Raw genomic sequence first — 15,533 nt, forward strand, 5'->3', positions numbered from 1 at the left:
TCACCTCACATCCTCTCACCACCACCACCACCACACATTCCTCATCTCCCCCCCCCCCTCCCCCAATTCCTCCTCCCTCAATTCCTCACGAAGAAACTCTTGACTGAGTTTTCTGCCCCGAGCTGCGCTGCCCTTTTTGAAATCCTGACGCTCAAACTACATACTTACTTACTGCTCTCGGACCTTGATCCAGAATACGGTGGGTCGGTTGGAACGAGCACGTGCGCGACGCCTCGTTAATCTCCGCTCTGCTTTGCTTTGCTCTGCTCTTGCTCTTGCTTTTGCTTTTGCTTTGCTCGAGGGAGACTGTGTTGGGACACCAGACAGACTCCTTAATTGCTTTTGGACCGCTTTGGATCACTGTTTTGTTGTTGTGTGTGCACAATTGGGGGTCTTGGTCTTGGGTCTTGGGCGGGGGGTGGTGGGAATTGTTTTACTCCTTTCTATTATTTTTCTAGGAATATTCTACGGATCGAGGAATTGGGCCCTTTTTTCTCCTTCCCTTCCTTCCTTCCTTTCTTCTTCTCTTACTTGCACCGCGCCGCGAAGCAAACGGAAAAAGAGTCGGGATTTTTTTGTTGTTTGGGGGATTTTTGTGCTTCTGTCTGTCCTTCCTTTGGGTGTGAATTTGTCGGTCGTTATCGTTTCGGTTTTTTTTTGGGAGTTTTTGTCTGTTTGCTGCGCGGTGGTGATAATTATTATCAGTGGTTTATCAGCTGGTTTAGTGGTTTTTGCAGGCACGTCTATCGTTAATATCAGCGCCCTACCTACCTACCGACTATCTATACAGCTGCCACTATCTACACTCCCAAGCTCTCTATAGCCCACAATGTTCAAATCCCACCCCTGGGTTCTCAAAGTCCTCACCTACGCCCTCATCCCGCTCAATCTCTCCCTCTTCACGCTCATCATCCTCCTCACGCACGCCTACATCCACCCCACCACCTCCGCCCCTCCTACTACCTCCGCTCCCACGGCGCCCGCACCTTCACCATCCTCACCATCAGCACCATCACCGCCAGCGCGCTCACAGGCCTCCTCAACGCCCTCCTCCTCCACCACACGCTCACCTCCCACCCCCGCCGCTACGACTCCTTCAAGCGCACCCTCACCGTCCACCTCCCCGCTTCCGCCTCCGCACACACTACCTCGTCGCCGCCCTCCTCCTCGCCGTCGCCGCATCATACCTCCTCATCGCAGCACTCGCCTTCCGCGCGCCCTTCCAGGAAATGGCATGGGCAGGGGCATGCAGCGGATACGCGCTCATGGCCGAGGTGGAGGTTCTACCGGGCTGGTACGACGGCGGCAACGGCAGCGTGTTCGGCGCGAGTAGTCGCGTGCGGTACTGGAAGGACGGGGAGGAGGTGGGGGTGATGGAGCTGGTGCGGCACTATCGCATGGAGCCCGGGTTTAACCTGTACCGCAGGGGCGCGCCGGAGCGGGAGCGGTTTGATAAGCTGGCTGGGTGGGGGCTGCTGGATATGAGGTTGGTGGTGGGCGAGGGGGCGGGCAGGTATTGGGGTGGGGGGAATGGGACGGGGAATGGGACGGTGGGCGGGGTGGTGGGGAATGGGACGGTGGCGGCGAGGGGGAGGGTGGGCGAGGTTAGGCTGGATTTGAAGTCGTCGACGTAGGTAACGTGCTTTTCTTTGGTTTTGGCTTTTTCTGGCTTTTGGCTTTGGTTGGCGGGTGGTTGGCGGTTGGTGTTCGCGGGGGTAATGATTGGGGCGCTGGTTTTTTTTTTGGTGGGGCGCTATTCCGTGGCGGGCGGTTAGTGCGGGGGCTAGTACGGATTGGGGGGGGGGGGGGGATCAGTTGGAATCTGATAAGATAGCGGGCTTATCGGTGCAATTGATCTTCCGGATGGGTGCAGGTGCTACCAGCGATGTCAAAGAAGCTGAAATAGTAGCAGAGTAGGGTCTTTGACGGAGGTGGAGGTAGCGCTAGCCGTGTTTCCAGGGATTTGATTGGTGCACATGGAAATGATCAAATCGCTGGAAACAGAGCCACCAGCTCAATCCGCCGTGCAGCGCGCCCAGCGAGATTTATCAATCCCCGCAATTAGCTACAAATCTCATCCCTCCCCATAGCCCAAAAAAAAACCAAAAAAAAACCAAAAAAAAAACCCTCACCAGCTCACAAGAAACCCTACTAACACCTTCCCCCCGCGCACAGCTACGACGCAACCTACACAAACACCAGCCACCCGCACCTGCGCGGCAGCTACGACATCCTGCCCAAGAACCTCACCTTCCCGGGGCTGCATCTGCTGCACGCCCAGGAGGGGAAGGAATGGCGCTTCACGGACCACGTGTGTCTGCCGCCGCGCATCTCGCTCGGCGATCCCGACCGCCAGACGAAGGAGGATGTCCATGGCGAGTTGAGCGACGACTGTACTAAGTACCGGTGAGCCTTTCTTTGTCCCTGGTGGTAGCCGTTGTGGTGGGAATGGGGTAGGTAGTGGTTGTGGTTGTGGTTGTGGGTTGCTGACAGATGACAGGCTGTGTGCGCTGAAACGCGCATATCCAAACACCGAGAAGCGAGCGGACGGGAGCAAGGAGCTAGCGGGAGGCGAGGGCGAGGGGTGGAGGGAGTGGTGGGCGTGGGTGGAGGATGTGTGGCCGATTGTGACTGGGGTTGTGGCCTGGGAGGTCGAGAAGTATTCGGCGTGTTGTGTACGGAATGAGTAATAAAGGTGGTGGTAGTAATAATAATAATGTTTTTTTTTATTGTTTGGGGTTTAGCGGATACCCTGACTGGTTGGAGTGGGATAAATGGTTTGTTTCCTGCGCTTTTTATTTGTGGGTGGGTGGGCTTCCCTTTGTTTGGTGGTGGTGAGGGGGGAGGAGGGGAAACAAAGACTTATGTGCTTAGGTTTCTCTTTGACCGTGGGGGCCGGACAATACAATGCCATTTTATTTCCCACTCGAGAGACAGCGCGGGTGCGAGTGTGTGTGTGTGTGGTTCTGAGTTGGGTTAGGAGTTACGTTAGGAGCCGGGGGGAGGATAATAACATTAATGGGGAAAACCATTAACAATGAAGCTCATAGTAGCCATTTTTCCCCGTCTTTTCCACGGTCCTCTTCGATCCTCGAGGTCATACACAGGCCCCGCTTCCCCCCCTTTGTCCGCGGTTTTAATTTTGGTTTTTGGTTTCCTTGTAAGAAAAGAGATCAAGTACAACAGCAGTCGCACTGACCCCACTGGATTGACTGACTTACTAGTCTTTTTGTCCCTTCCCGACTCTCGACTCCGCCTGAATTCATCTCGATACTCGGATCCCGGTGGGTTTCTGGAGATTCGATTCCATACGACGACCAGACTGCCAACATCAACAAAAGACTAAGACCCGAGGGATCAATATCAAAAAACCGCACCCTACGGCCTTGAAAATAAAAAGGTAACAAAAAAAAACCCTCCATGATCCCAGTGTCGGACCACCGACACAGCCACCACTAGCTAGCCCGGGATGCACGCCAGCACAATAGCTATCTGGTTATTCGCCTCGGCCTTCACAACGCCCTACAACTGGTATCAAAGCGGCGATTTCGTCGACCAGCTCTTCCGCATCTCAAACGCCATCTACTTCGCCCCCTTCCTGTTAGTGCACGCCTTCCCCACGCTCAGCGGCTTCTACCTCTTCCAGAATCTTTTATTCCGGGCGACGGGCCGCGGCAGGGGCCCCCGGGCAACCAACTACCTGATCGCACTCTACAGCCTGCAGGGCTTCTGGGTCATTGGGGGTCTGCAGCGACGCGGGTGGTCGGGGGACTCGCTGCCCATGCTGAGGTGGATGGGTAATAACGCGGTCCCATGCATCGCCGCGCTATATCTGACTTTGCTGTGGATGAGCCCGCTCGTGCAGGAGTACCGGCGGACCAACGTGGTGATCCTGGAGATACAGTACGCAACACAGGATGCGCTGCCGTTCCTGGGTGGGCTCTCGGTCCTACTCGTGGTGTCGACCGTGATACTGTATATTGGTATGTCGCCGACGTATTATCGGAAGTACCAGCTTGTGGCGTTGAGGTTTGTGCGGTGGGGCTTCGTGACGTCGATGAGCAAGACTGGGATGCTGAATTTTCTGTGGTTTGCAAGATGGGGGTGGAGGTTTTATGGGCAGAATGGGCTGTGGGCGGTGGGGGTGGCTGCCTTGCTGACTGCGTTTATTGCAATCATGGCCTGGGGCGGTGGAAATTACGGGTCGTTCGTGAATGGATTGATCTCTAAAAGCGGGACGGTCTGGGATTTCTATCTGCTGGTTTCGCCGTTGATTTTTGCTCTCTTCTCGATGGAGGCCTACGGCGCCTTGTATTGGGTCGAGGTTTTGTGAGCTCTCCCTTCTCTTTCCCCCTCCCTTCGATCAAATATTACTCTCTCCCTGCGATCATTGACTTTGGGCACAACGCTCCCCTCAGTCGAGTGATGGTTGGTGATGCCGAATATGAAACTGATATCGGCCGTTCAGGTGGGAGAGATTTACGGGCGAGGTGGTATATGGACCAGAATTGCCCCCACCCCTGACCCCAGCGGAGGCTGCTGAAAACGCCCGACTTGCCGCATCACTCGCACGGCAGATGAATTCCGACAACCTGGCCGTCAACGCCCGTGCCCAGGCCCAAGCAAGCGTACAGCTCGCAAACATCATCGAGACGAACGAGCAGAGGAGAGTCCTTATAAGTGGCCTCAGAGCTCGGCTAGCCGCAGGCATCAAGGGGCTGCGGGTTGAGCTCCCGGTGAATCCACTCGACCAGGTACTGCGGGGTGCGGCGGTAGCGGCGACGGCAACGGACGACGACGAGGAGGCAGCGGCAGCAGCGAGAAGAACTATCATGAGATTGATAGTCCAGGGATACATGACACGCCAACCGGTACCACTAGAGCTCGAGATACGCATGGCAGACGCAGCCGGTGACGGTGTTCCTCTTGCGACATACCCTCCCGCCGCCGCATTGGCGCCTGCCCCCCCCGCCGGCGCCCCGGTCTGGCCTGTTGCGGATGGGGCAGATGGGGCAGATGGAGATGGGGCCAGTGATGCCGCCAGCGAGGACGTTGGCGGTGCCTCTCCAGTATCAGTGATCGGCTACGCGCTCCCGGCGGCTCCACTCGGGCCTCCGCCCGCAGTGCGAGTCCGCCGCCGTGTAGACGTAAGAGCCGCGCGCAGGGACGACTATGAGTGGGGTGAACCAATCTACGGGTTTCCGATGGAGCCCTTGCACGCTGCGAATATCAACATGGAGGGTGGGACGCATGCGGCAGCTGCCACATTCGATCTGGTGCCGGCTTATGATCCTGACGCGGACTTTGATCCCGGGGCCGATATCGACGATCCGGTGGACGACGACCCCGCGGAGGCGCAGGCCGATCCGGAGGCGCCCAGTATGTCAGAGCAGGATAGTGAGGTTATGTCGCCCGTATTCTCGCTGCAGAATGATGCTTATGAGGAGGAGTTTCTGTTCTGGACGGCCCCCCCACCCCCGCCGGCGGGCGCGGCGCCCGATCCATATGCGGGGAGGGTCAGAGGTCCGATAGTACCGCCGGTGGGAGCGGCAAGGATGAGAAATGGAGCGCCATGGGCGCATGATGGGAGTGTTCCGCATCCTACTGCTGATGCTGACGGTATGTTGCGTTGTTATCATTACCCCCCCTAGATTACCCCCTAGATATCATTACCCTAGCCCAGATATCATTCCCCCTCCAGATGCTATCCCTCATGCCCCTCAGGTACCCAAGCACACCTTCGAGTATACCTGCAGCTTCACACACATCGCTCACACATTATATAATAATACCCGTTCTTGAGTGCACACATACTGACCTGGTCCAACCCCCTACTCCTCAGGTTACCACTACCAAACCGACGACTCTGTCGCCACAGACGGCCTCTACCGCCCCCGCACCCCCGACACAATTCCAAACGAAGCCAACCTGATCGCCCTCCAAGCAGCCTGGACTACCGGCCACGCAGCCCGAGTCGCCCAAGAACGCATAAACTTCGACATCCTCGCATCGCGCGCAGACAATGAGGAAGAGCTCAACATCGATATCGACACCTACAACAACTGCTACGCCGTGACGCGCTGTGTGCGCAGTAACAACGAGATACATACACGCGGCATGGCGCAAGAGCTGCGCGAGAATATGGACAGCCAGTATGCGTACGATAATATCGAAGACAACTATGCCTTTCCACAGCGGCGTGGGGTGCCTCCGCGGCCGGCGTTCGCCGCACTGCCGCTTCAGGACCCGCAAAATATGATATGCTACGATAGGAATACTGCTGTCCAGGAGCGGGCCGGTTTCTCAAGTGAGCGGAGACTATATGAATTATGGGAAAATAATGAACAGCTATATGCTGCATATAGTAGGGGGAGAAACGAACATATCGCTGCTAGAACAGCTGAGAGGACATTAAGAACCGGGTACAGAAATGAGTTGAGGGCACAAAGAACTGCGAGAGCTCCGCCACCGAAGGATGGCCCCAAGGATGGACCAAAAGATGGACCTAAGGATGGGCCGAAGGATGGTCCAAAAGATGGTCCAAAGGATGGCCCGAAGGATGGCCCCAAAGATGGACCAAAGGATGGCCCGAAGGATGGACCAAAAGACGGCCCTAAGGATGGACTAAAGGATGGCCCCAAGGATGGACTAAAAGATGGTCCAAAAGATGGTCCAAAAGATGGTCCAAAAGACGGCCCCAAGGATGGTCCAAAAGATGGTCCAAAAGATGGTCCAAAAGACGGCCCCAAGGATGGTCCAAAGGATGGTCCAAAAGATGGTCCAAAAGACGGCCCCAAAGATGGACCAAAGGATGGCACGAAGGATGGACCAAAGGATGGGCCAAAAGATGGACCAAAAGACGGCCCCAAGGATGGACTAAAGGATGGCCCCAAGGATGGTCCAAGGATGGTCCTGCAGATGATTCCAAAGACGGACCTCCGCCACCACCTCCACCGCCTCCACCACCTCCGATGGCACTAGGCACACCAGGATACATGCCTCCACTACTTCCGGCCCGTATACCTTATGATGTTGATTTTGTACAGACGCAGGACTCAGCGGATCTATCAGCTGAGCGACTAGCCAAAAGTATAGACTCCCGCCCCCCCATCAGTCCCCGTGCCGCAGCACTCGGCGCCGATGGCTGGTGGGACGACAGCCCCGATGACCAATCCCTAGGGGAAGACTTTACCCTCCTCAACTCGCACATCCGGGATCCCACCGACAGAAATCGAAACAGGAGTTCACTATCTTCACGACGCGGCCACAGAACACTCCCGACGGTCAGAGACGAGCCCAGCTGGCTCAACTACGCATACCACCAGACGCCCGCGGTGGCGCCAGCGGGATACCAGCCGCCGCCGAGATGGACTCGCAGAGCGATACATGTTGAGGAGCCGGGAGTGGAAGGCTTGACGGAGCTAAGGATTCCAGGAGAGGACGGGGCGCTTGTGGACGACGGCTTTGGGAATTTTGGATATCCGAGATATAGGACTCCTCCTCCAAGGAGTCCTCTTCCGTATAGATCTCCTCTCCAGAACCCAGCACCTACGCAAACCCAGCGTCACCTAGCCACATGGTCTCAGGAGTCACCTCAGGATAAGTATCCTCTAGAAAACAATGGAAATGAAGGGGTTCCTGAAAGTAGTTATAGAGCAGTCCTAGCGTCATGGCTCCCATGGAAAGTTGCAGGTTTTGCTTGTGTAGATGAAGACTACAAGCCATTGGGCACAAATGACCTTACCGCCGACGAATCAGCAGCCATAGTGAAGGTCAAGGCTGAGAAAATAATATTCGCCCAAAAGCAAGAGTTGGAAAAATGGAACAGGCAAAGAGCATATGAGAGAATGCAGAATAGGCCCAAGAGTCATCGGGAGGAAACAGAATTCGCCTCTAGCCAGGAAGAGGAAGATGAATCGGTCTCTGGGGATTCTTCGGATGGTGTTAGTGAATGCATCACCGACTTCGGTGGCTTTCAGAGCCCTAGACGTCCTACGGGTCCCCAACGACCAAATGCACGATATGGATTCCGAAGACAAGCCAAAATCGAAGCGCCTATATACAGAGAGACAGAAAACTTACACATTGAAAACTTTGGGTCATCAAAACGAAAAGCCGACAGGCCTGCAACTAATCCCAATGATGGCTGGAGAGCATGGACCATTCCCGAGATAATGGGTGAATATTTCGACATGACAATTGCAGCAGTTGGACGTATGAAGCCTAAAAAAGCGGTGCCGATGACAGAAGATGAGAAAGAGCAGGCAAAAGTGGATTCTATTATTGAATCTTACATGAAAGCAGCAGAGGAGCATAGAAAGAATCCGGGCAAGCCAATCAAGGAACTAAACAAAGGCCCGACCACAGAACAATGGATCAGAAACGCTCTTTACAGTCCAAAACTTCCGTCAGGGGCTCGAGGAGACTCACTAGACTTTAAGCCACCTGCCAAAACGAGCTTAAACTATCCTGCAAAGTCCCATGCGATGTTCAGCGGTCACTCACCCTTAAATTACACCGCAGCAATGAAGAGAGAAAATCAACCGGGGCAACTAGGTTTCGATACTTGGACAGCAGAAATAAGCCGCCGTCAGAAAGAAACAGATACTCGTCGGCAGAGATGGTTGGTATATGCAATCTTCATGCTCCTGTTTACTACCATGATTCCACTGTGGCAACGTATAGCTCATGTTCGTGATGAGGGAATTCAAGAATGGTATTCGAGACTAGAGGAGGAGAGTGTTGAGTTGAAGCAACCAATTGCGCGATTCGTTCATAAATGGGAGGAGGATGTGCGTGAAACCTATGTGCAGTGGTATGATGGATCGGAAGAGAAAACGCTGGCGGACCCTTGATATTTCTCGGTAAGAGTAGGTGCTAATTGATGCGTCTCTAACGGTATTGACACTTTCACTGAAGACCTTTATGCGTATCTGGAGTTCTTTCGGTACAATTATAATACGGTGGCGTTCTTGAATTTTTGGATATCCTATATATCATTCCCTGGTTCGGTTGGTTTGTAAATTTTCTGAGTTTATTCTGAGTTTTGATTTGTTTTGGTAGTAGTTAAATAGTGGAGATTTATTTTCTAGAACATAAACAAGCAGCATTGGATTCCAATGATGATGACTCGACTTAGTGACTTAAGTTAGTAATGGGGGGTTATTCTGAAGGAGAGATCGACGAGTGATATACTATGATTGGTACAGTGACTAATTGCTGGTCCAGTAATTTTAGTCGGGCGGTTCGGCTTCAACAATTGGGTGATCTTTCCAGGCTTGTCCATATCGACGACGGCTTGAGACACGCATTTGTAAGATAATCTATGTCGAATGCCTAGCGATAGTGTTTGGGGTGTCGTTGGCCGGTAATCCTCGATTGATGCACCAATATCTTGCATCGAAATGCGAGTCAAAAAGATACAACCACCTGTATTCTTCGCTATTCTTGGTTTTCGAATAAAGACACAATTGAATCCCTGTTTTTGTAATCCAATTGGCACAGATTAAAACTTGTTGAGTATGACTTGGAATGAACACTCCATAGAGACCATCTTTGCTTTAAACTGTTTTCAAAACGCGATATCTTCCGACGAAAGGATTTATTGAGGGCTCAACCACTTATTGTCCCGATGATATTGCGTGTTATTCTTAACAATCTTCGGCCTTTGAGGTGAATTCAGTAGCTCACTGGGAATTATCAGCACGAATTTTTCATCCTAACTAGGTAGAGTAGGGAGTCTATTATATCTATCGATGACTTCTGACGTGTACTAAATGTGGAGCCCCAATCTCGCTAACTCGTCTGTTGAGATAGTTTATAATAACCCCGTCTATCCGCCATTAACCCCTCATTGATCTTCAGGATAGCGCGCATATGACAAACATTTCTCTTCATTGCAGCCCCTCGATGGTTCAGCCATGGAGACTAGGTGTGTGTAGTTAGAAAAAGGTGCGGCGTGCACATTGGTATCGAGATGTGAATTATCTTTACCTTGCTAAGCTTACTCGGGCTCCCTTCTCCTGCTGTCATAAAACGCGGTGTGTATGGTATGAATAGAGTACTGAGTACCGGTATTTTCGTTGAATAAATCTGGCTTTGCCCGAAACCAGAAAATTGCATTTCTGGATTTTTTCAGCATGCTGGTGCCTGCTCGTGGATGTTACATCTGCCTGGAACGGATGGTGTTAGGCGGAGGCGACACGTAGATAGAAGTCTCCAAACCATACCAATAATAATCATAGACAGCAGCGACGGCGCGTTGTCCGCCACTCCATTCCAACAGCTCTGTTCCTCCATAACCAGGTGAGAGTTTTGGTAGCATGAGGCTGGAGGATACGGTGAAAAGATAGAGAGAGCCATCGTCATCAACAAACAAAAGGCCAAGATTTCCCCCAGCACCCATTCTAGACAGTTTGACGCGAACTTGGGAGTATTCTAGAAAGTTATCTATCATCAAACAACCAGGTATTGCGTAGGTGTTCGCATAATCTCAGCTTCAAGAATCAATTAGAAGAGGGCCGCTGACTTGCGTTCCAGGATATCTTACACCCCTTACTATTGATCTTAGGTTCTTCGCGTCAACTCCACCGAAGCAAGCTAGCAACCCACTTTGAGTGGGTGGGGGAATTATTTTTTAAGCCCAGAATGGAAACTCCAGTTCCGATACGGTAGAAAGATAGCCCTACGAACTTTATCTATTGCCATTAGGAAATTTAAGGAGTGATTACTTACACATGGCACATGGACACGAGCTAGGCTTAGGTGTTTAACTTCGCCGTCTTGTTCGATCCTCGCTCCACGGTCATCCGCCAGTCGATCGATTAGCTAAGAATGGGCCACCTAATACCAACCAGCCTGTCTTGCCGCAGCCTCTATCAGAAAAATTTCAAACACCGATGAACACCGATGAGTGATTGCCCATGAACTAGGACACCTCAAACTCACCCATATCTAAATTGAAGGGATAATGATAGAAATGAAAAAAAATCCACTCACTAGTCAAACTATCAAATGTCATAGATATTCGAAAGCGGTCTATCGATACCGTCGGTAGAGGATAGGTTGCTAGTCTGTTGGTTCTGTTCCTATTCCGGGGTTGAGGCGGTGCCGGCGGCGTGGATGTCTTGGCAACAGGGTCATGTTGTGATATGGCGAGGATCGAATAGGTGTGATGAGAGCTCTAAGCAGGTGAGTTAGGAGGTTTCCGTAGTTGATTATTGATACTTTTATTTCCTTGGAAGTTAATCCATTTTAAACTAGCTGGTGAGTTCATGGATCATCACTCGGGTTTCCTACACACTCTGTTAGGTATTAGGAGCCCTGGAATACCTGAATAGGACCGGACCCCACTACGTCATATATCTGGCTGTACAAAAAGCCGGAAAAAGTAAGGCTATGATTACTGGTCTAATTGGATTGTTGACGGAATCTGTTTCATCAAGGTTGCTGATCAATCTTGCGATACATGTCCCAAGATCATAAACAATTCAACCACATGTATTCGGAGGTAGCCTATATATACTTACTGTACCCATGATGTACTAGAATTATGTATGCCGCGACCGGGAGTTTGAAATCGATTTTGAGACCGAGTACTTCCTCGTCTGATTATCCCATCAACCGTGGCAACCGAGTTAAGGACCCGATTGGGCCCCACTTGAAATAAAGTGACCTTTCTTAAATTCACAGCAACACCAGCTTCGTGAGTACTATATTAGGAGCTCTTATTGGGATCGGTTGATAAACTTTCCCGCTTCTTTGTTATTAGTGAACAGGGCTGGATTATATCGTTTTTGTGTTTTTATCGAGGTTAGAGTTGCAAAGTACCCAATTGGAACCTCAGGCTTCTACGGTTCATGGGATAGGATGATGTTCCGACCTTCCCATCATGTAAGTAGCTAGGGTGCATACAGTTATGTAGTTTTAAGTATTATAACCGTGGCTAATAATACGGCGTGAAATAGTTGTACAGATCAAGATAATCAAAATTTCATCTATCCTTATTTTCTTACCTTCAAGTCTTACAAGTATCTTCCCACCAAAATGACGGTGCATGATACCAGCGAGTACATCCTGCACCAACCCGAAACAACGGAATATTCTTCCCAGAATTAACCCAGAATTAAGCTTCTTCTCGGGATGCACGCTTATTGGATCGCGTGGCTACACTACATGTTCTTTCTCTTCGCGGGTGATGTAAAGAAGATTAATTCGATTGGTCCTGTGCCGTAGGCGTGATTGAGGTCCATCCCGGTAGGTAGACCGAGCCCTGCCACAAGACCCCACCGGGATTAAAGAGGGGTTGTTGATACCAATCTATTGGAGGACTGGTGTGATATCAAGATAGGAAGTTTACCTTTGGTGCACAATACATATAGTGTTACTGCGAGAAGGCCGGCCGTACGCTCAAAATGTCAATTAATGTGCGTGTCGTCCGCGATCCAAATGATTGGTGCAAGAAACACCTAAACGAAGTCGCATCGCTGATCTAGCTGGCTATTGAGCTTATTTATCAGAACAATGAGAAAACTCGAACGCTGTTGGCAGTTAGGAAGATTCGCCGCCAAAAGTGATCACCGCCGCTCTGCTCCGGCCAATGACCCACCGTCGGTCGGGGTCCTGGTCGCATGCCGATTGCGGCTCCGCATGAAATGCTTACAATTACCGCCTAATCAGGCCTAGTGCGTGGTTAATAATACCTCGTTACAGGGACGTTGAGTGGTCGAGTCACAACGTTGTCCAGAACCGTCTCAGTAATTGCAAGTGCACGAACCACACGAAGATCAGGACATCTACCTATCGGAGTTTCAGAGGCCTAGGGGTATCTCATGTCCTACGGATACAGTTTTTGTATGTAGGTACATATCTTCGATTAAACTCCCCATCCTGTGACGGTGACCCATCGGTTGACAACATCCATTTCTAGAACCCGTCGGTAAACACCCATCCTTCGGCCCCCGCCATCAACATGGCACGACAACACCGTACTGAGTGAGAGGCAGCCAACATGAGTGGTCCACATAGGACAAACCTGCACCCACACCGTCGGTGTGGGTTATCACCGTTACTTTCCCCACAATAATCTGGATCTTCCGTTCCTATACCGTCTCTACCGTACATAATCTCCCGACCTCACCGTCACGGGGGTCTATTCTTTTCCTTTCTTTCCCTTTTCATATCTTGATTGATTTCCACATTCGTTTCGACACTCACTCTTCTGGTTTGATCTCGGCTGGTCTGCGAGGGTTTGTACAGCTGAGTACTATTCGCCTCATAGTACAGGGTCCATTCGTTTCGAAGAAAAGAAAAGTCCTACTTTTGATATTTGGAGGATTTAACGGCACAGCTTCATCGCTCTTTTACCACTTGATTCTTCTCAGCCTATTGCATGTGCTTGAATTGATCAATTATCACGATCCACGGCGTAGATCGTCTACACGATATTCACAATGACCAAATACAGCTTCACTAGCACCGCCAAACGGCCTATTTCTCCAGCCCCACAACAGCAGTCTCGTCCTTTCGATCTAGAGCAACAAATGCGACAATTCATGGTCGAAAAACGTTCTGCAGGCCTTCAACACCAGGTCTCTCCTCTCACTCCTACTTATAACACTCAAAAGCGGCTTCCAATACCACCATCATCTCCACCCACGCGGAAGCTTCTACGTCTAACCTCGAAATCAAAGAAATTCATGTCTCCAATTAGCAGGGGAACATCAACATCATCACGTACTGGACCAGAAATCCGCTCAGTACCGCATCCAGGCCGCATCAGAAATCACCACCCGTCCGCGTCCGCGCCATCATTGGTCTCACCCGGTGAGATGAGACGTCTTGTGGACTCCCGGCAAAAGAGACCATCGAGCTTCATTGCTCCTGAGACGCCAAATGACATATTCTGGCCAGGTATCGGGTCACCAGGAATATATCCCTCACGTGCACGGCCTTGGAGATCACCGGAAAATAGCCCATTACTACCACCACCCCGAGGCAGCACTGGTAGGACAATCCCACCACCAATTCATCTATCTTCTCCTATCCCGCGAAAAGGAACACCGGTACAGCTTCGCAACAAGACAAGTGAGATGTTTGACTCTGTGCTCTCAATGTACCCAAACACCAAGAAGCAGCCCGCAGCCAGGAGCAACCCGGATATTGTAACACTCCAAAACTCGAGCGGGATCGCGCCGCGCCGAATCACAATCGACTCGGTTGAGCGGCCACCGCGCACGCCGCCTCCTCCACCGACACCGGCAAAAAGCCGAGCTCAAAGACAGCGTGCGAGACCTACCCAGCGGGTATCAACACCAACTGCAACACCAGTGGGGTATATGGCTGAGTTGGTTGGCAGTGAGGTTGAGGTTGCACCAGTGGAGCTGATGGGCGATGTTGAATTTCCGGCGCCAGTCATAATAGCACCGGTTCCACAGAAGCGCAGGAGGGTGAAGGCGAGTGCTGTGAATAGCAGGGTAAAGCAAAGGCAGCAACAGCCAAAGCCAGGTACACCAGAAGGAAAAGAAATATACGCACTTATGCCGCTTCCTGAGGTCCCTGACTCTCCTCCCCCTACAAAACCGGTCTGCGAGTCTAGCCCAGTCTTGGATGTTGACTTTGAATGCTTCAACGACGGCCTTGTGGAGTGGTTCAACAACTTTAACTGGAGCGAATCAGGAGATATTGTCTCGACCAGCACCAGTACCAGCACCAGTCATTCAAGGCCTGCTTCAGACTCCGTTTTCAACGTAGAGGCTAGAGCAAGCATTCTAGACCCAGACGGCGCCGTAGTGAACAGCGAGCCATCCCCACCCCCACCTTCATCACCCGCAAAACCCATAACCACCACCATGCTATCACCCAAGCTACCCGGTGAGACAGCACTGCTATCACCCGTCTACCCGGTCTCACCGCGGCTTGCAAGCTACTATGGTGCGCGTGCCTCCTTTGCCAGCAGTGTCGGTGATGCGTTCCGTTTTGACGAAGATGAAGGCTGCGCACTCAGCGATGTTGATGAGCGCTACGAAGATGAACTCGATGTCGACGAGATGTACGAGGAGCAGTTCCTCAACGAGGGCCACCAGGAACAGTACGGGAACGGTGGCCTCGAGTTTGAGATCGAGATGATCCTCAACGGGAGCTATGGCGGCGGGTCGCCCGACGACTGGCGGGAGGGCATCTACAGTGCCGAGTCTTCCGAATCGAGCGTGGATGTCGAGGAGGTCATTGCCGACTACTGGACTGAGGAGGAGCGGGAGGGCGATATTCTCGTTGGGATGATGCAAGGGGAGGAAGGAGAGGAGGGAGAGGAGGGATTGGATTGGGCGGCGCTGGAGGGAGCGTGGGCAGAGGAGGAATTGTTGGATAGGGGACGCCCGAGGACGAGGTATCTTGCAGGTAGGAACAGCGCCATTGAAGGGGATGTTGTGTTTTGTTTGAAGGGCGTGGATAGCATATAGACGCTGCGGTTGGGACTACATTATAGGAGTTTTTGTTTATATCGGCGTTTTGTGTTTGTTTTTATATCCAACTTT

At 51.7% G+C, this 15,533-nt stretch overlaps 5 protein-coding genes across 5 annotated transcripts; all 5 read left to right on the forward strand.

The window, feature by feature from the left end:
* Positions 1-829: 829 nt before the first annotated feature.
* On the forward strand, positions 830-2,980 carry LAJ45_00024 (uncharacterized protein; the record flags this gene model as incomplete). The annotated part of the gene is made up of 6 exons (XM_046109627.1): positions 830-1,151; positions 1,201-1,630; positions 2,176-2,406; positions 2,501-2,686; positions 2,745-2,777; positions 2,875-2,980. 6 exons carry the CDS (start codon positions 830-832, stop codon positions 2,978-2,980), a joined length of 1,308 nt encoding a protein of 435 aa, XP_045976320.1.
* Positions 2,981-3,469: 489 nt separating this feature from the next.
* Positions 3,470-6,981, forward strand: LAJ45_00025 (uncharacterized protein; the record flags this gene model as incomplete). Its single annotated transcript, XM_046109628.1, has 3 exons — positions 3,470-4,329; positions 4,469-5,619; positions 5,843-6,981. 3 exons carry the CDS (start codon positions 3,470-3,472, stop codon positions 6,979-6,981), a joined length of 3,150 nt encoding a protein of 1,049 aa, XP_045976321.1.
* A 14-nt stretch (positions 6,982-6,995) lies between these two features.
* LAJ45_00026 (uncharacterized protein) lies at positions 6,996-8,855 on the forward strand (the record flags this gene model as incomplete). The annotated part of the gene is made up of 1 exon (XM_046109629.1): positions 6,996-8,855. The coding sequence occupies one exon, from the start codon at positions 6,996-6,998 to the stop codon at positions 8,853-8,855; it is 1,860 nt and encodes a 619-aa protein (XP_045976322.1).
* A 3,558-nt stretch (positions 8,856-12,413) lies between these two features.
* LAJ45_00027 (uncharacterized protein) lies at positions 12,414-12,997 on the forward strand (the record flags this gene model as incomplete). Its single annotated transcript, XM_046109630.1, has 4 exons — positions 12,414-12,425; positions 12,519-12,571; positions 12,712-12,856; positions 12,929-12,997. 4 exons carry the CDS (start codon positions 12,414-12,416, stop codon positions 12,995-12,997), a joined length of 279 nt encoding a protein of 92 aa, XP_045976323.1.
* A 454-nt stretch (positions 12,998-13,451) lies between these two features.
* LAJ45_00028 (uncharacterized protein) lies at positions 13,452-15,458 on the forward strand (the record flags this gene model as incomplete). Its single annotated transcript, XM_046109631.1, has 2 exons — positions 13,452-14,931; positions 14,992-15,458. The coding sequence occupies 2 exons, from the start codon at positions 13,452-13,454 to the stop codon at positions 15,456-15,458; spliced, it is 1,947 nt and encodes a 648-aa protein (XP_045976324.1).
* Between the last annotated feature and the right edge of the window lie 75 nt (positions 15,459-15,533).

Source organism: Morchella importuna, assembly GCF_003444635.1.
Source record: "Morchella importuna strain M04M26 chromosome Unknown Morimp01GS001, whole genome shotgun sequence".
In the NCBI taxonomy this organism is placed as follows: domain Eukaryota; kingdom Fungi; phylum Ascomycota; class Pezizomycetes; order Pezizales; family Morchellaceae; genus Morchella; species Morchella importuna.